General features: G+C 41.6%; 1 protein-coding gene across 2 annotated transcripts; it reads right to left on the bottom strand.

The window, feature by feature from the left end:
- mgll (monoglyceride lipase) lies at nucleotides 1-27,775 on the bottom strand. Of its 2 annotated transcripts, XM_052051570.1 has the most exons (8): nucleotides 27,617-27,775; nucleotides 23,055-23,193; nucleotides 14,021-14,127; nucleotides 11,679-11,815; nucleotides 5,703-5,813; nucleotides 5,085-5,174; nucleotides 4,161-4,376; nucleotides 1-3,993 (listed from the first exon to the last, which is right to left on the bottom strand). In XM_052051570.1, exons 2-8 carry the CDS (start codon nucleotides 23,180-23,182, stop codon nucleotides 3,862-3,864), a joined length of 921 nt encoding a protein of 306 aa, XP_051907530.1. In that variant the 5' UTR covers nucleotides 23,183-23,193; nucleotides 27,617-27,775; the 3' UTR covers nucleotides 1-3,861. The 2 variants fall into 2 exon arrangements, with proteins under 2 accessions (XP_051907530.1, XP_051907522.1); XM_052051562.1 differs by lacking the exon at nucleotides 27,617-27,775 and having other exon boundaries at nucleotides 23,055-23,405.
- Between the last annotated feature and the right edge of the window lie 221 nt (nucleotides 27,776-27,996).

Below are 27,996 nucleotides of genomic sequence, written 5' to 3'. Positions count from 1 at the left end.
TTTTCAGTAAAAGTGCGGTTTATTTATTTTTAGTACACACAAAAAGATTATCCCAGACAAATACCAGTACATGTCTTTAGAAATATACAATGACGTTGTGAAAGACACACAGACAAAAAGATCAACAAACCAACATGTTGTAACACTACATAGCTCTTTATCTAAAAAACCCTGGTGGAGTCAGACTTGATTGCACTAACATACTCACACTTGGTCATGGATAAGGCACACAACACCATACCATAAAATAATGCAATACAAGGTCCTACTATGGAATTGTCCATATTTCTTTCTGGAACATAAAGTTGTGATCTATTTTGAACTTCACATTTATTTTTGGCTCAATCAGTGTCTCACGTGTCCTTTTCATCATCACATGCATGCGATAAAGTTCCATTCCTGATTTTTACATTTGTTAATACAGGAGAAAGAATTATCCAAGATGCATGCTCTGGAATAAAGCAAAACATGCCATGAAGAGAAACTTCCAACATTCAATATTTTTTTTTTTTAGAATCGCAATCTGCAAAATGCAAGGTAGATTTTAACACATTAAAAAACTCAATATGCAGTCCAATGGTCATACATTTGTGGGACGGCATAGAACTTTCAACTACTTCCCACGTTAAAAAGTTACAAATTACACTTTGTGATACAAGGTATAAAAAAGTGCATTGTCCTGATTATTTGATCAGTGCACATTAGCCTGTAAATATTTGTAATAGCAACCAACCAACAAAACCCCAATATTGAGTTAGCGCTGCTTTTGTACAATGTTTTATTCGTTTACAGAATCACCTGCTAAAATTAAATCATCCTGTTTAAAAATATCAAGACAACAACACATGGTCCAAAATGCCCCACTGGTAAATTATCTTATTATAATTTAGGTTTTCAGAAATAGAACAGAAAAACAGATAGTGTTACATTTTCCTGCTCAGATCAAGGTATATTTTACACTATTTTGGAACCACACACATAAAGGTCCATCATTTTTTAATAAAAAAAGAAACAGTCATAAAGTCAAGGTTTAGAAAACAAACTGGCAATGACCGACTGCTGCAAACCATTCGGCAAGTCCCCACCTACATAAAATTATTTTTCTTACTTCATATAGGAGACTAAATAAAGACACTAACAGTCATGTTGGTTCTTATATATAAATGGGTGCTCTGTCTACATACAATCTTTATACAGTGTACTGCATAATGCAACACAGTAATTATGCAAGACTAATTTCTAAACATGACAAAGCTGCAAAAAAAAAGAGATCATGTTTGCTAAAGTATACAGTGCATGACAGTGATGGTTAACAAGTTCAAATAGGTTCACCATCTTATGATCTGTAACTGAGCCAGCAGATGGTACTGTGCTCGAAGATGGCTTGATATATTCTTTCCGATAAAAGAATGGTGATGTAATTGCAAAATATATGTGTATACTGTACATAAACACGTCTCATAGATCTTTAAAGTATTCTAGGGGTAGTTTCCATGGCAGGTGTCTGTCGTCCTGCTGGGACAGCTGCACCCTCTACTTCAATTTGCCAAGGAAACAGCATTGGAATGTGACTGAATGATTCCATTTTTTTATACTGACCTTGACATGTAGGGGGTGTAAATGCTTGTGCCCTGCACATTCTGCCTAGCAACAGGTGACAGCTCGAAAGTGCGACCAAAAAAGATAACCCTGCGTTGCTGTGCCTCCGGGATAGGCATTTAGGGCTATTCTGCCGTGCGACAAATAACCACAATAATGTGTGAGGTGACTTTTGACATTTGGTTGAGCTAATTGTGTACGCCCCGTGAATTCTGCCGAGAAACATGTGTAACATGGCTGAGTTGGGTTTATGTTGCTGTCCTGCTAGATAATATTGCCTCACAACTCGGCTTTGCATCACGCGACCAATACAACTGTGTGACATCGCATAAAAAATACAATCTGAGCACGCATGAGCGTTAGCTAACTGCGCCCCACAAATACTTACTCGCAAACATATGACCAATAGGAATTTTCTATATTTCTAACCAAAGTGTGCCCCACAAATTCTGCCTTGTATTGACAGCCAATAAAAATCTGTTTCTACGTTGATGGGCTTGCTAGCTAATGTTGTCTCACAACAAGTCCAGTACTGTGGCTCAAGCTTCACATATTTTGGAGGAAATGTACAGTACATTATCTCCACATGTTTAATCTGGAAAAATATGTCGATTTTGAGCAGAAAAAGTCTGATATGGAGTCAAAGCTGCTCTCATACACGCTGTGTAGCAATTATGCTACTGTAACTATCCTCTCTTGTCTGTCAAAGCTCACACAAAAGAAACTCTTCTGAGCATAGTTGGACAAAGCAGGCCCTGAAAGCACAGCATCCTCTGTCTCACATGACAAGCAATTAACAGGATGTTATTAAAAAGAAACACACACACACACAAAGGTGCTGCCATGGTTACGACCAGCACATCGTTCTCTCTCCTCTTCTACTCAATCACCCCCCCCCCCCAACCTCCTCAGCCCCAGCGCTGATGATATGCTAATGTTGCACAGTAACATGCACTCATGTCATCAGACCGGCAGCGTTTCTTGATAAGTTATCAATGCAAAAACCTTCATGTCTTAGTCTCTTGTTCTGAGCAAATGCAGAACTGCATAATGCATGTATGTGCTCTAAATGCAGTCGTGGATGTGCTGCAGAACCAGCTAAACAGGAGCAGCCTGATTTACCCAAAGGTGTGCACATAATTAAACACATTTGTAACCCGATCCACCGTTGTTTTATTGTGATTATTTTCGGCTTCATTTTATTTTTATTATTTGTCTGAACTAATATTTAGTTTGTTTAATTATGTATTTATTTTTCCTTCCTTTTGGGGTTTTTTTTGTAGTTTGTATTGATGTTATGTGTTTTGTATGCAACTCTGATGTCACAGGTGCTCAATGCTTAGATAACCAACAATGGCGGCTCATCTCTTTTCTGAAGCTGTGCCGTGATTGATTGTTACCGGAGCACTGAGCAACTCTGTCGACATCAAGTGGTAAAATGGCCGCCCCTGAGATAGACAAAAACGCATTATTAATCAGACTGCGTGGAGGCCAATGGAACATATTTTTGTCAAGAAAATTTGGGGGTTGTCTTTCTCTTGATGTGGATTCTCAGGATTAAAAAAAAAAAAAAAACTCAACCATCAAACTAATGGACATTGTTATCCTATTGTGGAGTTGAGTCTGTCCTCAATGTTAGATCCTATATTTATTCAGGCAAACTATAATGGCATGTGAACCAACTACTGTAACTCCATAGTTAGTCCATAGTAACGGGGGCAAAGTGGCCTGCTTGAGGATGACAAGCAACAATTACTCGGGCGGACACTTCAATTAAGACTTAATTTGGACAGACTAGCAAATTGCCTGAATTATACCATTACCATTAATGCCCAAACCACTGAGAAATTAAGAAAAGCGGTAATAATTCCCTGCCTAGTTATTGAAAAAGAAAAAAACGGAATCCTTGGCCTATACCCGAAGCAACGAACTTGTGTAACTCGCTTTTAGTCATATTTGCTTAAAACTAATTAGGACTTGGAAATGGAGAGGATTTGCAACATTGATATAGGATAATGTGTCATTTGTCGAACATTCATTTGAGGAAGGCTGAGGAATATAAGTGGCACTAGATGCGCACACAGAACGGTCATTATTGCGCTACAAACCTGAGCATACTGCAACTTGAACTTGTACATGCATTTTCCCAGTATGGTTTGAGCTGATTGCTAGTTGAACCATAGAGCTGTGCGCTGTACAGTATATTTTCAAGAACATGGTTTCCTTGGAGCTTCGACTGGCCTCTCGACATGTTCCGGAAGTCTACGGGCCTTGTGGTGACTGCAATGCGGTGTTGGGAAGGCGCTCTGTGATCCAGCCGGTCACCTCCTTCAGCACGGACTCTGACACTTCTGGCAGGTCGTGGTGAAGGGCGTGGTAGCCGCCCTCGTAAACCTGCCGAGAAACGATGTACATGTCAAGAGACTCTTTGGAATTCAATCAAATTTACAAAACGACTATCACGCAAATCCCACATAAGCTCAGTTCTGCCAGCATCATAGTGTGTGTTCAGTGGGTTTTGCTTTATTTTGCAGCAAATATTAAAAAAAAAAAGTTCTCACCTTGAGTTTCTTGTCTGAGCTGGGAGCCTTGTCAAACATCATTTTGGAGCCTTGAATGTCGCAGAGCTTGTCAGCGTCACCGTGCAGGAGCAAGAAGGGCCAGCTGATGGACGCGATCTCTCTCTCGATGCGAGCTGCCGCCCCCATTAGCTGCATGGCGAATGACACTCGCATCCCTCCGTGGAAGTTCAGCTCGTCAGCATCGTAAGCTTCCACCTGGAAAGAGATACACATATTATTTGCACTTACTTCCCTTGCGCCTCTTTTGTCTGACAACACAAAGGATCAAGATCAGCGATCCATCCATTTGGGCTCTGCCACAAATAAATAAATTAATTAATTAAATAAAAAAAGACATGACATAAAAAACACCACAAAACCCACAGACCCAGAGAGCCACAAAACCCTTTTGCATATATCTTTTTTTTTAACTGCTTGTATGAGACCTTCATTTTCGCAATTGATTGTAAGAAGATTCCTACTCCCTTCAATATAATAACTGTGTTGAATGAAGACTGATTTCTTTCTTTTTACTTTTTTATCGACCTTATTTTCTGTCAAGTTATTACCTTATGTGTTTTATGTTCAATAAACAAACTCACAAAGATGTCATCTGTGTGGCATCAGTGATGTAGAATTGAGTCGAATTAAACATTTTGCTTTCTTCAGAAACATGTTTTTGGATTTACCCAGGGTGCACCTCCCGTGTGACAAGTATTAGCAGTTTTATATTTGAACAGACAAAAGAAAAAAATTGCATTTTAATGTTTCAAGCGTGTCACAATCTTGAAATGTAGTGTTACATCTGAAAAATTAGCAAACTAATTAAAAGTTCGATGAAATACTGATCATTTATTTGCCAAAGTCACACTGCTACTTGCAGGCAATGACTGCCCATGAGAACTTTCATATTCTATTGTTCACCTGCTTCTTGTCCCGTGAGATCCATTTAGACTCAATGGAGCCCAGAGATAAGTTTGGCAGCATGTGATTCAAAACCTTGGCCAGGAAAACCTGCAGACAGCGAATAAACAAAGACACAACAAACCCTTTAATGCATTTTCAATACGACTCGAACAGGTCCATGTCAAATGAGGACAGCATAGAGACCGGAAGAACATGTTTTGCAACCTGAGGTGACCTGCTTGTTCCGATCTTCTGTCATCTGTCTGGTAATTAAAGGGAGTTTTTACATTATGACAATCCAATAATCTCACTGGTCCAAAGTCCAGGAGGAATGCAAATATTAAAAATGCCCATCCTCTGACCAGTACCAGCTCCACTCTCCAAATGTGTCGTGTTCTTGCAATAATCCGCATTAAAAAGTGGATTTGGCAGGGAGCTGAAAAACGTTTGATCAGTCGATCTTATGTCAGACATTGTCAAAAAATGAACAGGGATATATATATATATATATATATATATATATATATATATATATATATATATATATATATATATATATATAAAAACATCGGTATGAAATGGAACCACGACTACAATACGAAAAAAAAAGATCAGACAAGAATGAAAAAGATGTACCTTGAACGGTGTAGCTGAATCTGGGTTCATCTGGACCATGGGACCAATCAGAACCACTCCGGTAAAATCGGTAGGCCTCTCGCAGGCTGTGAGGATGGATATTGCACCGCCCTACGTGGGGGAAATCATGGATCATATCCTTAGGAAGACAGTAGCAATCGAGCAAGGACAGTTTGATTCAGCACATATATCCATCAACATGATATTCCATAGGCAGACACAATTTGTACGTCGAATTATGTCAACACCGCAAAATAAGTGCCACCTGTCAGTTTTGTCTCCAACACCCCCGCGACCCTTGTGGTGAATCGGAAAATGGATGGATGAAGTTTTGTTTGGTGTCTCTGTTTCTGGTATCCTAAACATTATTTGGTTCGTTTCAAACCTGACAAATAATAAAGGCAATTATTAAATTTTTAGGGGGGTGTCAATTGTTTTATCGCTCTATAACTATGACTGGCCACTAGTGGGTATAGTGTGCATGGAATCTTGGGTTTGATCGAGATTTCTTCCTGCGAGGCAATCATTTCTTGCCTCCATCCCCTATCTACTCGGTTGCTGTGCCTTAGCTGCGGCATTGTACTCCACAATCTCCACTTTGCAGCATTACACAGATTTCTTGCTGCCCTCAGTCTCCTGCCATGTGTCAAGGAGTCCACCTGCTGAGAAGTAAAGACCGTGGTCCTCCTCCCTTGTTCTTTTGTCAATGTGTCCCTAGCCACTGGGTGTGTTCAACGCGTCATGTTTCTTGCAGTTTCCCACGGTACTACTCACAGGTGGAAAATTCATCACCCTAATTGGCACCTCCACTGAACAAAACAAAACAAAAAAGTAGCGGTATTGTATTTTCAGTTGCTCATGATTAAAATGTATAAAACTAACACTTATTTGTGTGTGTGTGTTTTTCGGTGGGGAGCGGGGGGAGGGTTGCATGAGAAAATTTGTTTACCACATTTTAATTGTGTGCAATAGATTTGCAAAGTACATGTTTGTCAATAAATATAAAAGTTTTTTTTCAGAGTAGTCAGTATCATAGTACTAAGTGGGCTGCAGTGGAAGAGAGGCATATAAATTCCATGTTTTACTTGCCAGAGGGATATGCACGCTCCCTCCTGTCCCTGCTGTCAGGCTGCTGTATAAAAAATAAAATGTGTTATCTATATCTATATTTATATTGCACATAATTGAACTGTGTACATTGAAACTGTAATTTATTTTGTGAATGCAAACACTTTGTTTTTCTTATTTCTTCTTTCTACCCACAATCTTGCTGCTGTAGACTGTAAATTTCCCCAGTGTGGGACAAATAAAGGATATCTTATCTTATACACCAATGTTTGGTGGATAAGCTGTTTTCATCCGCTGCAATTTAATTCGCATTATATCCATTCAACAGCCTAACTAATCTCTTCTACCGAAGTTTCAAAGAATTCCATATTGAATAACTTACAATGAGCACTAAACAGTGCTTGAAATGCTTGAAATTTCAAAAACAGCTTGAAATGAGCACTAAATATTATATGTAATCAGAGGGTATGGATAGGGTATAGATTTGGGCTCAAAAACACTCAAGGCGTTAAAAATGGAACAAAGACTGATCCAGTGTGTGTATGTGTGTGTGTGAGAGAAAGAGAGAGAGAGAGAGAGAGAGAGAGAGAGAGAGAGAGAGAGAGAGAGAGAGAGAGAGAGAGAGAGAGAGAGAGAGAGAGAGAGAGAGAGAGAGTCACTGAGAGTTCCCACTGTGACAGACAGCAAGGAAGGATTGTCCGTCTTCTAATAGATGTGGGAAGCAAAGTAGGTGAGAGGTTCTGATGAGAAGAGCTCTGGGAAAACTACTCTGAGGCCAACAAGTCCATAAAACAACCAAGCTTTTGTTTGGATGGGCGTGAACTTCCATCCTGTTGTGTTTCGAGATTGAAAATCGGAGCAATGTTAAGCCTCAAGACACTGCACGGCCACACCTTCGCACCCACGCTCAGATCTGTAGCGATGTCAGTTGTGCAACAAATGCCAGTTTGACATATTGTCGAACTGGCATTTGACAATAAGGTGGTTTGTTTCCCCACCGATCAGCAAATATCACATTCAGGTGCAAATAGGCAACGCAACTAAACAAATGCACGTACGCCTATAAACACAAGCATAATAATAGTGTGCCAGTGATCCATCCTGTTCTTGCGCCAACTAATTGGCTCCGTCATTGTTTCCGTAAGCATTCTTTGTCACTTGTGTGAATATTCAACAGGCTTTGGCCAGTGACGGCCTTGCTCGCTGAAAAGAGCCACTCAGTAGTTCCCACCAGAAAATCTCACTTTCTAAAGACACAAGTAACACACACTCACAGGTCTGCTTGCATACAAATCAACAAAAATACATACACACGCATACACATGCACCGTTTGGCGTATCGTCTTGCCAGCATCACGGTTTACTTTGGTGCATCATGTAACCTAACACGAAGTGTTCAATCAAGTGCTCAATCAACAAGTGTAACACAAACCCGTTCCAAATGAAGTTGGGATTTTGGGACGTTGTGTTCAACATACATAAAAACACAATGCAATTTGCAAATCAAGTTCAAACTATCACGTTCAAATAATCATTGACATAGAATTTTATGGCAGCAACACGTTCCAAAAACCTGGAACAGGTGGCAAAAAAGACATAAAAGTTGAGGAATGTTCATCAAATACCTTACCGAGTGTCCATCATTAAAAGGTTCGTAGCATCTGGAGAAATCATTGCATGTAAGCATCAAGGCCGACTTTTGCCCCTACTTATTTCAGTAAGACAATGCCAAACCACATTTTGCACGTGTTCCAACAGGGTGGCTTCCTAGTAAAACACTGCGCATACTAGACTTGCCTGCCTGCAGTCCAGACCTGTCACCCATTGAATATGTGTGCTGCATTATGAATTGTAAAACACAACAACAGAGACCCTAGACCAGGTGTCACCAACATTTTTGAGGGTGAGAGCAACTTCATGTGTACCGATTGTGTGAAGGGCTACCAAATTGATACACGTCTGAAATAACATATTTGTCCAAAATACCTTCAATAATATGAGGATGTGTTATTTTTAATACTTGATTTAAATTGTCAGACTTTGATCGTGTTTCGAAATGTCTCACAGTACTGCCAATGTTTGCATTTTTAAATCATAATTTCTACTAGCAAATCACAATGTCCAGGCACTGGCGGGCTACTCAAGTGGTCTTCACGGGCTACCTGGTGCCCGCGGGCACCATGTTGGTGACCACTGCCCTAGACTGTTGAACAGCTGAAGCTGTACATGAAGCAAGAATGGGAAAGAATTCCACCAACACAGCTTCAACAATTAATGTCCTCCATGTCTAAACGTTTACAGAGAGTTGTTCAAAGAAAAGGTGATGTGACAGAGTGGTAAACATGACACTGTTGAAGCTTTCTGGGAACGCGTTTAACACAACACCCCGACTTCATTGGAATTGAGTTTGTAGTGGGAATGACTGATCACATGTAAAAATGAAGAATTAGGGTGAGGGTTTGTGAGAACATAGGTGCTCTGCCAGAATACTCAGAACAAATACATTTTGTGTGTGATTATATAGTGAAAGCTCACTTACACGGGACCTTTTTGATCAGAAGACAAATTAAAAACAAAGTTGTTTAATGCTTCCTGTTACGTAACATTTTTTTGTCTTCTTCTCAGTCGTCTCGTCCCTAACCCACCATCACACTCCTGGTGACTTGTATCTCACCCTCATGAACACCACACCACCCCCATGCCCACACCCTGAATAGTTGTTTGTACATTAAGTTATGGATAACAATACTCCATATTTGCATGTTCTCTGTGTGCCTGTGTGGGTTTTCTTCGGGTACTCCAGTTTACTTCCACATTCCAAAAACATGCATGGCAGGTTAATGGAACATTTGAAATTGCCCCGAGGTGTGATTGTGAGCGCAAATGTTTTTTTTTTTTGTCTTATCTACGTGTGCCCTGCGATTGGCTGGCAACCAGTTCAGGGTGTACCCCGCCTACTGCCCGAAGACAGCTTGGATAGGCTCCAGCACGCTCCGCGACCCTCGTGAAGATAAGCGGATTAGAAATGAATGAATGACAGTACTATTACATTATCATTTTAACTGTAATCAGTACTAATGAAAGTAGTAGTTTTGGTCACGGCACAGTTAAATCGCTACTTAGGATTATTAAACAAACTATTAAATTGCTTTTACTAACAGCAATTTGAGGGGGAACCAGAGCACGACGCAACAAATGTAGCCAAGTGTCTGAAGTGGTGACACCATGTGGTCTTTAAAGAATGCCGTTATATCAGCAACTGTCAAATCCACAGGTGGCCGTTCATTTTCTCCTCCTTTGTGCGTCATCCTGGCCGCTGATCAAAGGAAATCTACAAAAAAAACACCCAAATCTAATAGCAACAGGATACAGAGTCAAAACAGGGAAGCTGTAATGTAAGGCCTGTAAAAACATAGCAACTATGAAATTGGCAAGACTTTGTGAAACACCGGATCAGTTTGCTTTCAACTGAATAAAAGGTAAATAAAACCAACGCATCTGCATAAAAACTCAACGTCATACATCAAAAATACTTATTATTTATTATTATGAACTTGTTTATAACAGCCAGGACAGGTGTTTCCCACTTTTCCACTTCCTCCATTCAATTTTTGTACGTCGTATGGCAGCGGCGGATGCTGGTCTGTCAAGGAGGTGAAGCTCAATTTTGGCCTACATCATAAAATATGTCCGTTTATTTATACGTGAATTCTACTCTCCGTTCCTTTTCAAAAAAAAGAGAAATTTGCCTTTACCATAAGATCGGTGATTGGCTCATTTTGCTGTCAATCAAAAATAGATTCAGCCTCAGACAGATTAGCCAATCATCATGCAGAAAAGCGGAGTTTCCCTGCCAGCCTATAAACGCCCACTGTCCATAGACTGCCAGAGACGCTGAGCATCCAATGAGCGGAACAAAACCAGCATTTACCAAATGACTCGTCCCGTTTCAATGCATTGGGACAACCGAAACGGAACTCTCGAGACGCCCAGCGTCCGCGCGGTCGACGCTCAGCGTCCACACAGTTTAAAGCACAGTGAAACTGCGGGAATAAATGAGAAGAGAGTCGTGTCGGAACCAGTAATAAGAAGCTGATTCGGAACAAAAGTTGAGCGCGTTTTAAGGCATATTTAGTCAATGACATGTCCACATAATTGTACGTACACACATATGTTTGATCACTTACTTTTTGACATTTTAGGGGAAGCTGAGCTTCCCTTGCAGTCTTAGAACAATCGCCTCTGGCGTATGATCATTATCAGATAATTGTATGTGACCTTTTGTTTCGAAAATTTCTTCCACTTCGCGGGTGAGATCATATGAAGTGACACATTTGTTTCTGAAGATTTTGTTCAGTTTCCATGAATGAACTTTGAATTCTGAGCCATAACTTATCAACAGAGCGACAGTTGTGCTCACTTTGAATATTTGAAGGATTACACATCCTTTGTGATGAATGTTTTAAATAGACACTGACTATACTGACACGCAAATGCCTCTCACTAAGTCACTGGTATGCAGCCTGTGGAGCTGGTTTTCTTTTGAGTGCATTGTTTATGATGCACCGTTAAAAGCAATGAATAATATTCATTTTTTTGTCTAGCTGACTATCATTAAGATGCAAGCGAAATATTGATGGGATGGTTGAGTAATTTCAGCAAATATTGACATAGACGCATCACATCTGGCAGAGCTGTTCATAACAAACACCCGTTCTCCCCGCTGAATGCAATAAATGAAAAAAAAACACCACCATGAAAACAGTAATAATTAATGCTGCTTAGACCGCAGCATAAAAAACAAGACAAAAAATATATTTAAAAAAAATCCAGGATACAGAATACACTCATCCATGTTGTGTTTTGCCCATTTCAAAAGTGTTCCAATATTGTCTGCTTGTCTCCTACCATTGAATGGCCCACGATGAAGACAGGTAGGCCCGGGTGGCGAGACTTCATCAGGTCGATGTGCTGCAGCGAGTCTCGGATGTAGATCTGAAAGTCCTTGATGTTCATTCGGTCTCCTTCACTCTGACCATGGCCAACTGTGGAGGTAAAACAATCCCCTCAGAATAGCAATAAGCTATGAAACAGCTATTTAAGCCAGCAAGACTCAGCTCAGGGACTCCATTATCCCTGTCCAAGCATGCCAACAAGTGACTGTGTGGTGTGTAACAAACACAGCCAAGTGTGAGGTTCATAATCCAGTCATTTTCTAAACAGTTTATCCTCATTAGGGTCGCTAGTAAACTGGAGCCTATCCCAATCAATTTATGGACAAGCGGGGGTGGGGGTGGGGGGTGGGGGGGGGGGGGGGACATCCCAGACTGGTTGCTCGCCAATTGGAGGAAGTTTATAATGTGACCATGGAACAAAGTCAACACCTTGCCCACAACAGATCCAGATGGAGAGACCTGGTTGCTATGGTTGGCTCTACGCGCCATGAAGTGCAAGAGGATTAAAGAATGAACACTGGACCATTTTGAAACATTCATGAACATTCGTATGAGCATATGCACAGGAAGCTGATATACATTCACCAGAAGCTGGGAGGTCCTGCAGGTTGTCTTGGCAACCATTGATCCAGTAACACCAATAACGCCCCCTAAGCATTCTCATCACGTGTCACTTGACACCTGCTCGTTTCTCTTTGGTGAGAAGAAAACCCAAGTAATAAAATGTTATGTATATCTATATCTATTCTACCCACATTCAGATTTGTTCCAGTATGACTCGGTTTTTGCCATGTTTCGTTATCAACACCAGTTACACCTGCCATGTAATGTAGATTGTTCTTTTTTTTTCTTTCCAAGAACCGTTATTTATTGGTGATTTTGTGGTGGTATTTGATTATTATTATTTTTAACATGGGCGGCTCGTTCTTTTTTTTTCTTTCCAAGAACCGTTATTTATTGGTGATTTTGTGGTGGTATTTGATTATTATTATTTTTAACATGGGCGGCTCGTTAGTCCAGTGGTTAGCACGTCGGCTTCACAGTGCAGAGGTACCGGGTTCGATTCCAGCTCCGGCCTCCCTGTGTGGAGTTTGCATGTTCTCCCCGGGCCTGCGTGGCTTTTCTCTGGGTGCTCCGGTTTCCTCCCACATTCCAAAAACATGCGTGGCACTCTGGAACACTCTAAATTGTCCCTAGGTGTGAGTGTGAGTGCGAATGGTTGTTCGTTTCTGTGTGCCCTGCGATTGGCTGGCAACCGATTCAGGGTGTCCCCCGCCTACTGCCCGAAGGCAGCTGTGATAGGCTCCAGCACCCCCTGCGACCCTAGTGAGGATCAAGCGGCTTGGAAGATGAATGAATGAATGAATGAATATTTTTAACATTATTCTAAGAAAGTCTAGTGTACATCACTGACACTGAGGTCATGTGTTAGCTTTTTAAGCATGCTAGCATGATAATATGAGCACACCACTACATTGTAAGGATAACAACAAAGGGTGACATTCAGCAAGCTAGCGAAAATATTGCATCCCTTCAAGCCAGTATTTCACAACCTTTATCAGAGTGGCACAGCGATATTGGGCCCATAACCCAGGGGTGGAGGGATAGAAACCGTCCTCTGTTATCTACATCCAACATCCCCTACAACGGATTAGGGTGCCCTTGAGCATTATGCCAATACCCTGAACAGCTCCACCTGCTATAATGTGTGCTGTGTCAGTGGTGTTCAGTACTGTGATGTGTTAAAAGCGGAGGACATATTTCATCAGTATGCTAGGATGCATTTTGCATACATTAGCTTCTTCTTTTTGACGCAAGGTACATATTTGACGGTGGAAAAATCTCTCGGCACACCACCAAAAAAAAAGAAAAATAAAATGTGACACAAAAAGTTTTTCTAGTGAAAGGATAATGGTCTCATCACAATTTATATTCTCAGTGTGAAATCTGTCAAATAAAAAAAGCTATTAATCTGTTTTATGAATGGCAAAAGGCGACGGAAGGCATCTAGTGGAAGAGCATTTTATTGTTCGGCCTGTCTTTCCGAATGCAAATATTAAACCTGTCATTCATTTACAATGAGGTTGATTGTCAATATTAACCAAAAATGACAAAGATTGCTAAAAAGTTAGTGGCAAAGAACAGAGATAGAGAAAAAAAAACATGTGGAGCAGTCTTGCAGATCTGTTTTCTAGGATTGTCTGCACACGTCGCCCGACGTGTGTGAGTTGGGTATTACAGTAGGCGTAAATGTATGCAAGAATGAACGGAGCAGCGCTGTGAGTTGTGGCTCACCGTGGTCGTGCGCAAAGACCAGCATGGACAGCTCCTTCAGTCTCTGTGCAATCTCATCGTATGGTCCACAATGCTCTCCAGCCCCATGGGCGATGAACACCAGTGCCCTGAGAATAGAGAGATAAAAATGATTCAGGAAAAAAAAATGAAGTTTGCATGTTGTACTCCCTGCTGTGTGTTTTCTCCAAGGTCCTTCACCTCCCTTCCCCATTCTAGAAACATTCATGTTTGATTGATAGACAACCACATTGGCTATAGGTGTCAGTGTGAATGCATATTTGGCAAAATGCTCCCTAAGCTTGTCCGGTGACCAGTCCACATTGAACCAGCATCTTCAGGCCAAATTCAGCTGGTATAGACTCCAGCTCACCTGTGACCTCAATGAGCACAAAAGCACGACATAGGAAGACAGAGGACCTCCAACTAGATTCAGCTCGTCCCACAACCATGCGGAATGCACAGACGTGGGTGAAACGTGTTTGTGCGTGTATATAGACTTGGGAATATAAATGCGGGCATCTCCCGTAATAACTACCTTCTATTGAAACAGTACTGCAGACACCGTCGATTAGGCGGGAGTTTGTAATGTTCACTTGCAGCCTAAAGGCACAAAGAAAGTTCGTGCCCAGCAGTGGCATAGATGCAGCAGCCATAATAAAGTCAAGGCTAACGCCATCCACTATAACAAGCCTCAAATTGCCTGGAACCAACATTGCAAGCCGCCTCCGGAAAATATGAGCGAAGAGGAATGAGAGATCAGCCAAGTCCGAGCAAGGATCCTTTCCATCAATTTGGATGGTTTGCCGTCGACATTGAGGGATAGCAGACGGACCTCCATGGGTTGTGTTTTCGAAAGTCCGGCGACTTAACCTCAACATGCGACGTCGATGCCAGCATTTTCACCTGACATCCTTGCTCTTGTCGGGGACAGACGGACAACCAGTTGTGTCAATGTGGTGAATGATGAGACGAGGAGACGGCAGCAAGTTATGTCTCTTTACTCGGTTGATACAGCGAAAGTTTATACTGAAAAGTAGCAACCTTTCAACCATTTCATGTACCGGTACATTGTCCCTGCCCTCCTTTCAAGGTACCAGTCCCTGGTTAATGGCTCTCTCTTGTGGGTCACCTCAATAGAATTATTATTACTGTATTATTATTGTTATATACTGTAACACAATAGAATGTGGTATAGTTTTTGTGCGGTCTTACAAATGCTGCCAGTACATGACAAACAGCAGAGGAGCTGCGAAACACCCCGGTGTTCACTCAAAAACAAAAGACAAGTGCTAAGAAGCTATGTGGCGTGTCCATCAGTCATGATGAGCTGGATTGTATTCAGTGACACTAAAAAGGAACTGCTTGCTGCTCATCGTCAAGCCTTGTCAACAGATCACTATGACTTCACTCACTGCTCCTCCTTCTTGCCACATAAGAATTCCGTTGCTCTCTTTGGCACAAAATGAACAAGCAAGTGCATTCATGTTTGTGTGCGTGCGTGTGTGCGCACAACAGTGTGAGTGAATAGCAGCCTCTGTTTCGGCATAATAGATTTGAACTCGCACAGTGAGGGGCAGTTGGAGATTAATGGAGTTAATCTGGTTTTACTGTAAACATGGCTAAATGGTGAACACCTCAGACTACTGAAACCCAGAATGTCACATGTGACATTTAAAGTAACTCCGTTAATGTCATCACCAACCGCATATACTCTTGGTATGTTCTGCTTGAAGCGGTAGGTTGTTCAGTGATCATCAAAAACACGTGAAAGAGAGAAAGATTAACTCATTCAGTACGAGCCAATTCTGGACCAAGTCTGAAAAGACGTTTAAAAACGTCTTTGGGGGTGAATGAGTTAAGTCATGACATTGGCAGAAACATATTAATAGTCTTTTTTGAATATTGCCCTCTTTGAGGTCACAAGCGAAGCTGGGGTAAGTACGAGCTGACTACACCCTTGATTGGTCGCCAGCCAATCACAGGTTACATTATTAGAGAGAGTCAACCATGTGCGCTTTTACAATCACACCGCCAGAGAAAGAGTAGGAATTAGTCCGCGCAGGCGGTCAGTTGTGTGTACCACTACATCATCAGCGACCTCAAACTAATACAGTATTTCTAAATTACGGCAACAACTGTCCTCTTCCTGCAGCGCCCCAAGGACTCAGAAAGGGTGAGTACTCTGAAGTGCCGTTTGGCACATAGGAACAAACAACAGTCAGGCAGAAGCGGGTTGCCCTCCGGTCTCCCAGAGTGAACCTCAATGTACAGGCATGGAGCTGGGGAAAATCATAGGTATGCCCACACCTGCTCGGCGGCTCTCATCGTAGGCAACTCCGGAGAGGATTGATACCAGACCCTAAACTATGTGTTGAGGTGAAACCGACTATATCTAGTTAGAACATTTCAACCTTGCCCACCAGCTCAGGCTCCTTCCCTGCCAGGGAGGTGACATTCATGTCCCTAAAGGTAGCTTCTGTAGCCGGAGATCAAAATAAGATAAGATAAGATATCTTTTATTCGTCCCACACTGGGGAAATTTACAGCCTCCAGCAGCAAGAATGTATGTAGAAAGAAGAAAGTGAAAAAAACAACAACCATCTTTCAATTAAATGCAATATGAACACAAAATGGATATATCGCAGTACTATTTACAATTTTCCTTCACATCATTTAATTATTATTATTATTCAGATTGTTATTTTTTATTCATCAGCCTGACAGCAGTCGGTAGGAACGAGCGTCGGTATCTCTCCTTCTTGCAGCGCGGGTGTAACAGTCACTGGCTGAAGGAGCTACCAAGTGCTGTCAGGGCGGGCTGGAGGGGGTGGGAGGGACTGGCCATCATAGCTTTTAGCTTAGTGAGCATCCTTCGGTTGCCCACATCCTCCAGAGTGTCAAGGGAGCAACCCAGGACGGAACTGGCCTTCCTGACCAGTCGCTCCAGTCTCTTTCTGTCCCGGGCTGAGATGCTGCCTGACCAGCAGACAATGCCATAATGGATGGCCGAGGCCACCACCGAGTTATAGAACGTCTTAAGGTGCCAAAATGCCAAGGTTCCCGCCTTTGGCCACCACCCAGTTGTCCAGAGATGGGGATGCCAAAATTGACGCCTTCCCCTACCCTGCTCTTGATGAATCCGACCTTCTGGGCCCCAGAAAGAAGAACCCACATTGCCTCTTTAGGCTGTGACCAGCATCAGACTGCTCTTCTAAATTTTGTAACTGTTTTTGTATCTGTCCTCACCAAATACCCCCCCCCCCCCACCCTCAAAAATGCTTCCCATTTCTGTCTGTCCATTGTTGTCTTTCATAGGGAATGGAACTTCAGTAGTCTCCCAGTGTTTACACTGCTTGGAAAACAGAGCCTAAGCCTATAAAAAGCCTTGTTAAAACACAGAGAGTACGTGCACATGGAAAACCAAAGAAAGAAAGAAAGAAAGAAAGAAAGAAAGAAAGAAAGAAAGAAAGAAAGAAAGAAAGAAAGAAAGAAAGAAAGAAAGAAAGAAAGAAAGAAAGAAAGAAAGAAAGAAAGAAAGAAAGAAGGAAAGAAAGAAGTTCACGCGTTGTCCTCCCTTCGATGCAAAGCCACTCCAAATGAGCACAGACTGCAGCCTAATCCCTTTCATGTGCTGCAGCTGAGCTTCCTGAAGATAATTTTGGGCTCCTAAAAACTTTGATCAACCAGGCACAAAATGTAGTCTGAAACTGAATTATTATGAAACAGATCAAAGGGATCCAGCCGAGAAATCACACTTGGAAGCGTGAGAAAAAAAACACAAGAAAACATTGGCAGTCCATATTGCAATTAACAGATTTAGAGTCAAATGTCATTGCGGTCTGATAAATCAGATTATTTCAAGCAATTTGGAGGACAATAAGGCTCTTGGTTGCACCAAACCTCTTCACATGACATTTAAACCCATTCATCCTGCAACCTTCAAAGGTGATTTTAGGCTAATTAGATGAATGATGTCATGCGGAAGTTCAGCATGCCCTCCAAAGAATTCAGGTTCGTGATAATGAAAGCATGAACTGAGCTTTTTGTGCACATTTCAAACATAAGGAAAGGGAAAATGATAGGAGAAAGGATATACCGTATAAAGTACCGTATTTTCCGGATTATAAATCGCTCCAGAGTATAAATCCCACCAGCAATACAAGTCAAGTAAAGTCAACAGTATTTATAGAGCACTTTCAAACAGCCATCACTGCATACAAAGTGCTGTACATGGAGCAATTTAACATGCACAATAAACAGTAAGACAAATCCGTAATAAAGGCGGTAGAAAGCACCAAATATTAAAACCAAGAACAAATCTAAGTCATGCTGAGTAGAATGCCAAAGAATACAAGTGAGTTTTGAGGAGGGTTTTGAAGATTAGCAGCGAGGAGGCTTGCCAAATGTTCAGTGGGAGGTCATTCCAGAGAGAGGGACCAGCAACAGAAAAGGCTCAATCCCCTCTGAGCCTCAGTTTAGTTCTTGGTACTTCTAACAAAGACTGGTCCACAGACCTCAGGCGCCGGGCACGTGTGTAGGGGCGGATGAGCTCAGAGAGGTAAGGTAGCGCGAGGTCATTCAGAGATTTGAAAACAAATAAGAGGATCTTGAAAATAACTCTAAAATGTATGGGGAGCCAGTCAAGGGATGCCAGATTAGGAGTTATGTGCTCCCTCTTACGAGTACCAGTCAAGAGGCGAGCAGCGGCATTTTGGACCAGCTGAAGGCGCTTAATGGAGGACTGGCGGACTCCAAAGTACAGGGCATTGCAGTAATCGAGCCGGAATGTGACAAAGGCATGAATTACTGTCTCAAAGTGTTCATGTGAGAGGTTTTATTTTGGCCAGCTGTCTAAGGTGAAAGAAGCTGGATTTAACAACGGCACCAATTTGCCAATCAAGTTTGAAATCCCTGTCCAGTTTAAGGCCCAAGTTTGAGACTGTTGACTTAAGATAAAGAGACAGGGGGCCCAAGTCTACAGGATGGGATGCACAAGGGCCACTGGGATCAAACAATATCACCTCTGTCTTCTTTTCGTTGAATTTCAAGAAATGTTGTGCCATCCAGGTTTGGATTTCTTACAGACAGGATAGGAGTGGCCTTAATGAGAAGGCGTCTTTCCTGCTCAGTGGGACATAGATCTGAACAACAGGCTGAACAAGTGTTACAATATGCTAACGTTACATAAGGCATAAACAACAAACGGAGAATGCGGCTGGTATGGTCACGTAACATTTTAAGAGTTATACAGATAACTATAGCATAAAGAACATGCTAATAACTTTACCAAACCATGAAATCAGCTGGGATAGCCTCCAGCTCTGTCGGGAAAATAGTTCTATGCCCACACACAGCAGGTTTTGAAAAAAACAGGATAAATGAAAACAAGCTCTTCAGTGAATTTTAGTCAATGAAAAGGCTGGGGGGGAAAAGCATCGTTAACGTGAAGAAAAGATTTTATGTGACTGAAGTCAAAATTACTTGCCTTTAAATGATGATGATTTGTAGGAGAAACAAACTGCGAGAAAAAAAATTGTCGTTGAACTAACTTAATGGCAGACATAAAAGCAAGAATGGGGATGCAGTTGTATCTTCCTTATCTTCCATCCGCTTCCTCCATTATTCATGACTTCCGCTTTACACACAAAGAATAAATCCAGCTCTCTTTATTTATTGTGCTTTTGTATCCAATATCAAAGTGTTAACACTAACAGCGGGGAACGCAAACACAAAACAGGGAAGGAAGTCAAGCCAGACGCCGTCAGTCTACAAATGCGTATTCGCGATGGCCCATTTACACAGCGTGCTTGTCAGTTACGAAGCAGCTGAGGCTCCGTGACCCCGGCGTGCACGTACGACTTGTTGATGGCAGTCAGCGCGGGTTCAAAGCCTCAGTTGGACATCTGTTCGAGGGTCTGTCAATCATTGTTGAGGCCCCTCCCAACCGGTCCAAAACCTTTCACCCACTTCCGAGTTCTAGTGAAAGGGGCCTTTGAGAAGCAGGTAACCTTTAACCCCATCTCATGCAAGCGGTCATTGCAGGTTTTGTTTCAAATAAATAAATAGACACACACACACACACACCTTATATATGAGAGAGAGAGAGAGAAAGAGAAATGGTCTCCTGTTTATCACGTGGGTCAAGAAGGAGAACCTGTTTAACTCATTCAGTACCAGCCAATTCTAGACCGAGTCTGAAAAGACGTTAAAATACGTCTTTGGGAGTGAATGAGTTAATCTACAGCTTTTGGAAATGATAATGGACGCTATAAAGTCCATTAGAGAATTGTATCCCATTTATCATGAGCAACACACTCATCATTTGTAAAAAATTGATAAATGACGAAGAAAAATCCCCAAACGAGATGAAGACTAAGGAGGGATGGTGCTCCACTGTGGCTTGGGGGGCGGAGGGCTTTAGCCCTGTCAGAAATCTGTGTATGCTCCTTTAAACCCCGCCAGCATTTTATTTATTTTTTAATTCTAAAATAGATTGATAAATGATGATCCAACACTCCCCCCCCCCCCATGTATGAAGCCATAGCTGAAACTGATGTGTGAAACAGGAGACTTTGTTTTTAACCACGTCACATAGGTAAAGTGTATATACCTCCCTCCTACCCTTTGTTGTTTGTCACCAATACCCTTGAGGACCCGTGACACACCATACATGTCAATGTTTGACCTAAATACACTTTGGTTGCAGTGGTGCAATATAATACATCTTTATTTATGTAGCGCTTTCACAGCGACACAGAGCAAAATCAAAATGTCTTTTTTTTGTTTAACTACCATGCTTTTATTTACCAATGGCCTGCCTGGCATGTATTGACATGCCCTTGCCATTCAACTGTACTATGTACAGTATATGCATAGATTTCATTCATTCGACATGTTGTGAAATGGGGCTGGAACTGTGGATCGAATTCAAGAACATTCCTGTTAGGAAGAGCAATTAATTAGGATCCCAGTTGCATCCCCTCAATGGTTTGGAACTGATTTAACAGCAGATGGCAAGTGATCTAAAATGAAGCCCAACTACCACTGACAGCACATCCCATTACAACTTTAATGCTGGTGATAGTAATAAAATGGGGCAAATGAATTTGAAATTGGGACTGGGGCAGCAATGCTATAATTTAAGTTGTTATTGAGACTTATATTTAATTTGTATTCTATAATAGTACCTGTATCTATTGACATAATAGGGAGCTGTTCTACCAGAGGTTCTGTTTGACTGTGTGGCCTCTATATTTGTGGCCAGCACAAGTACAGTATAGCATGTAGGACGGTCTAACTGTGCAAAGGGGCAGGCGACACCAAGTGTTGGCATCTTCGCCGACGCACAAGATTTGGAGCAGTTGTAAACGGGCGGTTTGCGCCGTTATGGGCATGAACACAGCCAAATTGTTTCAAACCACATTGAAGCGGCTGCACTCATTCCCTTTAAAATCAGCACGTAAGTCGGGCACAGTCCTTGCCAGGGCGGAAAGAGGAACTGACCCATGTAAGACATTGAAGTGCACAAAATACTTTTATACGAAGATGCAAGCAGACCTCCACAGGCAGATATGTAAAGTTGACCCGGGCAACCAAAGATCACCCATGTGAAGTGGGCACTTGGAGAGAACCTTTCTTCTTCTACTACGATCCCTTCTTTCTTCTTGTTAACAGCAGCCTGGATGCCCCGTGGCACGATGCCTCTCGGAGTTTGGTCTTAGTACTATGCATGTGGTTATGCAAGGAGACTCACACCCTCAATGTAAATATTGTGTGCGCGTGCGTGCGTGTGTGTGTGTGTGTGTGTGCTACTCAAAGTAGTCAATGCCTCCCAGCATACTGATGCAAAACAATATTTCAATTACACTTGCAAAACGGATCCAAGCACAAAACCAAATTGCTATTTGACTTACACAAAAAAAAAGGTGATCCTCTTGCGTCGAATAATTAAATTCCACAGTGCACAAAATGTTGCCAATTGCTTTGTGGTGTGATAACATCACGAGTTTAGAACTTCGCAACGGATTAGGACTGTGTCTGCATTTTGCTTTTTTTAAATTTTTATTTTTTTAAACCAAATAGCAACTTCAACTTCGAGTGTTGAGAGAAGAATGTGACAAAGAGAATAAACACTGGACATTGGATAGAGAAGGTATCGTTTTTTGTAGCAGCAAATGCTATGCCAATCTATCAGAATCACAGTGTTCTATTTATTTATTTATTTATTTATTTATTTATTTATTTTTGAGTCATGGAATTTATTGACTCAATGGCCATGGCTTGCAGTGTTTTTTGTAAACTAATGATTCAGTTATCAGTTGAGCTAATGAGTTGCTGGTGTGCTGAGGTGGTGAGGTGTAACATCTGCGAAAACGTCCTGTCTTGACGCGAGATGGTTTCTTTTTTGGTCCAGCACATTCTGTCAGATCTTCTGTGCCATCACGCTGCATGCAATTTCATGCTGAGTATGCGTGCGGCATCTGTGTTTCTTTTTCTGCCACAAGCACATGTGCGTGAAGCAGGCGCGGAAAATGGCCAACTGTATTACATTCAGTTCCAGCAATTAGAAATAAAAATCATTTGAATGGATATTATTTTGCATTGATCGTCAATGATTCATAAAAAACATATCTTGAAAGGTAATTTGAGCGTATTCCATCAGTGTGTATGAAAATGATACATTTTAAAAACGTGGGGAAAAATTATGCACATTGGCGATTTTTGTGAAATGTTGACTCAAGAGTGATGTTAGAAATCAATGTGATTAGACTGCATGCATTTTTAATGATTGGTTTAATATACGTATTTCATTATTATAATAATATTTTAAAATATCTACACTTGCACCATTATTAAAACCACACTATTGACTCGCTTGAAAATACATTTAAATTATATGGGACGTGCAGGCGGAGACTAAATAAACTAACACCAAATTAAAAATATATTAAAAGGACACGACAGTGCAATAGAGACACTCACTCCTCTTCGATCACCCCCACGCCCCCCTCTGCCTACCCCGCTACGAACTGACCTTGGCGGAGCGACCGGCTCCCAGTAGCGGCAGAACAGGTGCAATCCATCGGCGTTGACGATGTGGTCCAGGTCGGTGTACGGAACTCCCTGCGGACTCCGTCTGGGAGCAGCCCCCGGCTCGGGCATGGAGGATGGGTCTGCCAGAAAGATACGGAGCGGCCGCAGTAAGACATCGCGGCCGTACAGGAAGCAACCGAGGCCGGCCGCGAGCAGGCAGGTCGCAGCGGCCGCGGCGTTCATTGCCCGCGGATGTCCGTTTCCGTATTCGCTGGCGGCCGATAATTAAACGGCTCGTTTTGCTCCCTTGATATGAAGGCTCGGCGCTCGCCTTGATCTAATCCCACAGGCGCGCGCACACATACCCGTGGCTGCGGTTGGTGTTACGTCACTCGACCATATGTGCTTTCTTTTCCGTCCTGGTCCCCAGGGTCATGGATGGGACATACTCACACAACTTCATAATTGATATGTATGTATATTATGGTATGTTATACATTATAGGCCACTGGTGTCAAACCCAAAGCCCAGGGGCCAGATCTGGCCCGCCACATCATTTTATGTGGCCCTGTGAAAGCAAATCAAAGATGACAACTTCCATGATGTTTGCTTTCAAATTGTCATATGTAATAAAAAAGAGAGATATTGTAAACATTTTCTTGTTAGCAAACCCCTCATTGGAGTTACTTAAACAATAGTTGAATAAACCATTATTCTTGACTTATTGATAGGGTTTCACAGTCAGAACGGCCCTCCAAGGGAAACGGTAACTATAATGTGGCCCGCGACAAAATTTAGTTTGACACCTCTGTTATAGGCTATTATATGTACATAGATACAAAGTGGGCCAAAAATATAGATATTCACTGAAGTAATTTGTAGACGCAAGTGTGGGACAAAGAAAGGATGGAATGAAGCATAGAAGGAAAGATGAAAGGAAAGAAGGAAGGAAGGAAGTAAAAAATGTATTGGATAAAAGTCACGTCAAGAATGAGAAACAAAAAGGGGGTGATCAAAAATGGGGGGGGGGGGGATGAGGAAGAGAAGATGAAGGGCGCAAGGGAGGATAAAAGCAGGATGAAACAAAGGGACTCAACACCATATTCAGTGTCACCGCCAGGTTGACACGCAAAACTGCACAACCAGTTTTGAAACCAAAACAATGGCCTCAAAATCTTAACCCTTGTTGAAAGTATAAACAACCATGTTTTGAAACACTACAACGACCAACCTTAGCCCATTTTGAAACACCTGGTTTGGAACTAGAATCTTATTTGAAACGCTAATCCTGTCTTGAAACATTGAAACCTCCCACAAAACCCTTTTTTTGGAAATCTAACCCCTGTACTCGTGAGTTCCTCTGAGCTTTTATTGAAATTGATACAGATGGGAAATCGTGTGCCGTTCTGGCATCCGGGAAACTTTTCAGAAACCTTGCCATGTTGAAGGAGACATTTACATGATTTCACTCTGTCAATGTCACAGTAACAATAATAAATAAAAGTAATACATGTCAATGTAATAAATTAATGTAAGCTAGTATTTTTCCATATGTTGATTATTCTTGTTGTACTTTGAATTTCAATACATCTGTTACTTTGGCTAGCCTCAACAATACACCTCAATGGCTATGTCAGCGCTGTTGGACAGTTGGCGTTGGTGCGGCTGGATGGATGGCCGCTGACGTTGAGGATGAGGAGAGAGGAGCGTTGGCGAAGAGCGCCGATGCGTATTTGGAACCGTGAGTCGCCGCTTGGAATTGAAGTGGATTTCCATGGGACAGGAGAAGTGAACCAATCTCTTTTTTTCGTCAATGGATGCTACAGCTTCTTGTTGACTTTGAAATTTAGCTTGTAGCCGACGTGTGCACATTTTGAGCATGACCTCTCTGATCCACTGGTTAAAGGACACTTTGATTCTCTCCTCTTTCATCTCAAACCGCTTCAAACAACAAAGCGTGTGACGGAAAAGTGGTTAGGACTGCACGACTGTCCGTGTTTTATGTTATGTGTTGTGTGTATTATTTTACTTTATGTTAACTGTTTTGTAAAGCGCTTTGTTACAGCTGCCGCCGTTGTGAAAGCGCTATATAAATCAGCATGTATTGTATTGTATTGTATTGTCAATACAGCATAACACAGTACTAAACACACTGTTAGCTTTAGTATTGTCATCTTTGGCAAGGCAGTTTTTTTGTAATTCTAATGGTGTACCTAATATTGTGGTCTTTTCTTTTAAGGAAGTGCAACATCACATTACATTACATTAGCTGCTATCTTGTCTTAGCTGTGTGTTTAATGTACAGCATGTTTGCACTGAGGAGGATTGAGAGGAAGAAATTTCATCTATGCTGCATGTCATACATAAAGCATATTTGACAATAAAGATAACCTTTACCTTGATTAGTTTTTGGGGGGAAAGTGAAGGATGCAGAACAAGTGCAACAGTGACAGTTTGAACCATGTGAGTTATTGTCCTATAACAAATTGCAATGACATTTGTTATTGCTTTGACTCCATTTGAAGAGCCCAAGAGAGGCTACTTAAAAGCCAGTAATGTTGCACTCATACCGAGAGCTACTGTTTTGTGAGCCGTGTTATTACAGTTATAGTAATGTTGGCTTGATGCCATTTCAAATGAGACAAAAAGTTTGACGTTCTGCCAAAAGCACATCTCTGATGTTGTCCTTGTCCCTAATCAAATTATGTAATCACACACACACACACACACACTATCCAAAGAGTACCTGCACTCCATCCTATATGTATATAATTTTGTTGAGAAATGTATGATTGGGCCCCACGTTCTCCTCTCGAAATATTTTGTAATAACTTCAGTGAGTTGAATATGAAGACAAAACTTGTTACACTGTAAGGAAATCCTGTTTGATATGCATCCAATATGGCCCCAACATTGACATGCTGACCAAGTAGATGTGGCAGCCATGTTGAATGTGGCAAGAGCCACTTGGGGCTTGAACAGCAATTGTCATTGGCTTTTTACAGCGACTGTGTTCAAATGTTATTGGCTGTTGGCGGTGGAATTCAGTACCTGACGCAGTCAGGCTAAGGGTGCCAAATACGTGTACAGCATGAGGATCTACTTTGCATGTCAGGTTTTAACATTTTTAACAAGAGTCTGTCAGTGATGTTCTGTATGCCCAAACCAAAAGTACTGTACATGACCGTTCGAGATGCCACAGATAAATGCAAATATGTTTTTGTAATACATTAAAAAAGTATTCCGTTAATTTTTAAGAAAATATAAATTTGAATTATGCCGTTCAAAGTGATTCAACTGAGCAGTCGGGTAGCATCCTAACTGCCCCCTATTGATGAGGGACCACTGCCTAATTGCCCCTTCATTGATCATTTTTATGATGGATGGATAACTGAACTAAAATTAAGGAAAGATCGTGGCAAGCTGTCATGAACCGGAATGGAAAATAAGTACGTAATTTAAGGTTGGCTGAAATGTGGTAAAGTGGTGTCATTTTCCTCTCGTTTCCTCAAAATAATCCAATGGCATGTTAGTTTAACACATTTTAATCATGTGAAATTGATGTAGACGTTCGAATCAAGTAAATCCAAATAATTCTTTTTTTTGTCCAGTGAAATGACTAAATGAAAAAAATGACACATGGGACAGACTATGGACCGCATGCCTTGTATTCGACACCATTAATTGAGAGGGTCTATTTGAGTAAGCAACAACTTGAAGGAATGCGGCATAATAATAAAATCCAGGAAATATGACATCCATTACCAATTACTATAACACGTGGAAATGTTCCAAGATGTATTCAAGGCAACATCCTGACAACTAGAGCTGCCAGTTTACTATTTTTGTTTGTTTGTGTTTTTACAGTGCGGCTCCATTCACATCGAGCAGATACCTCCATAGGGCGAAACGAAATGACACTGTGCTACACACAATGAGGCGGCCAGCACGGTTAAAAATAGCTCGGTGTAAAGCTATGCCTACCCAGAACATGATCGGATTTCATTTTCAGTAGTGCGACACAGTCTGCAAGCCGGTAGATTAATATTTAGCATAATCATATTTGAACAATTAGTGTGCATAAAGAGCAACAATGGCAAAATGCGTCTTCGTTGCAATAACGTCAACTACTCTTTTTCCTGAAATATATACTGTATTTATCAAGATTCATTATCTTTAACATCATGATGCACGATGCGTGAAAACGCGTAACGGCGCACACTGCATGCACGCTGGTTTGTTGTCGTTTCCGCAAACGTTGGTACGTACCTCCACACACCGCGCAAGACATGGCAGGCTGCTTGAATCGACAACGCAAGGATGCGCACACACAACCATTGCGGCACAACAAGTGCACGGTGACGTTTTATTGTATTAATCACGCCTTTATGACATCATCATCCAACATGAATCGGGAAAGTACATTCAAGTTAGATGCAACCTCTGCAACTCGTAAACTATATTGTATACAGTACATCTAAGGCAAAAAAAAAAAAAAAGGTGAAATACAACGTGGAGCCAAGTTGTATGAAAATATGAACATGACAAAAAAACAGAACCGACCTGCACCGGAACGACTGCGGTGAAGTGGAAGCTTATTTTCGGAATGTCTCTCCAGTTGCCTCCCGATGCTCCTCTCTCTGCACTCGCCAGGCGTACAGTGAAGCCGGAGACTGCACGTGAAGCAACCAAAAGTACTCGCGCGCAGGCGCACGCGCGCGGGCACGCGCTGACATAAACACACAATTAAAGGAGGAGGGGACTGACCAAAAGTATGATATACATATGTATATTATAGATATATATATATAATAGCGTGCATATACTTTAGTCAAAGTGCAGTCGTTTTTGTATGTAATATAAACTAGACGCTCTTCGATGCTTTGTATGGATATTTTTCTATGTATACTGAGCAAACAAGTTCCGACAAAGAACTAGGAATG

This window comes from Hippocampus zosterae, chromosome 2 (genome assembly GCF_025434085.1).
Source record: "Hippocampus zosterae strain Florida chromosome 2, ASM2543408v3, whole genome shotgun sequence".
NCBI classification, from domain to species: Eukaryota; Metazoa; Chordata; class Actinopteri; order Syngnathiformes; family Syngnathidae; genus Hippocampus; species Hippocampus zosterae.
The sequence above is the reverse complement of the archived record's forward strand: the minus strand, read 5'-3'. Positions and strand labels throughout refer to the sequence as shown.

Bases quoted from the DNA above. Each gene is read 5' to 3' on its own strand.
- mgll (XM_052051562.1), bottom strand. From the start codon at position 23,296: ATGAACGCCGCGGCCGCTGCGACCTGCCTGCTCGCGGCCGGCCTCGGT. The intron at 11,816-14,020 runs GTGAGCCACAAC...TTACCTCCACAG, and splicing joins GGTCTTTGCGCACGACCACG to TTGGCCATGGTCAGAGTGAA. The intron at 5,814-11,678 runs GTAGGAGACAAG...TCCCCCACGTAG, and splicing joins TCATCGTGGGCCATTCAATG to GGCGGTGCAATATCCATCCT.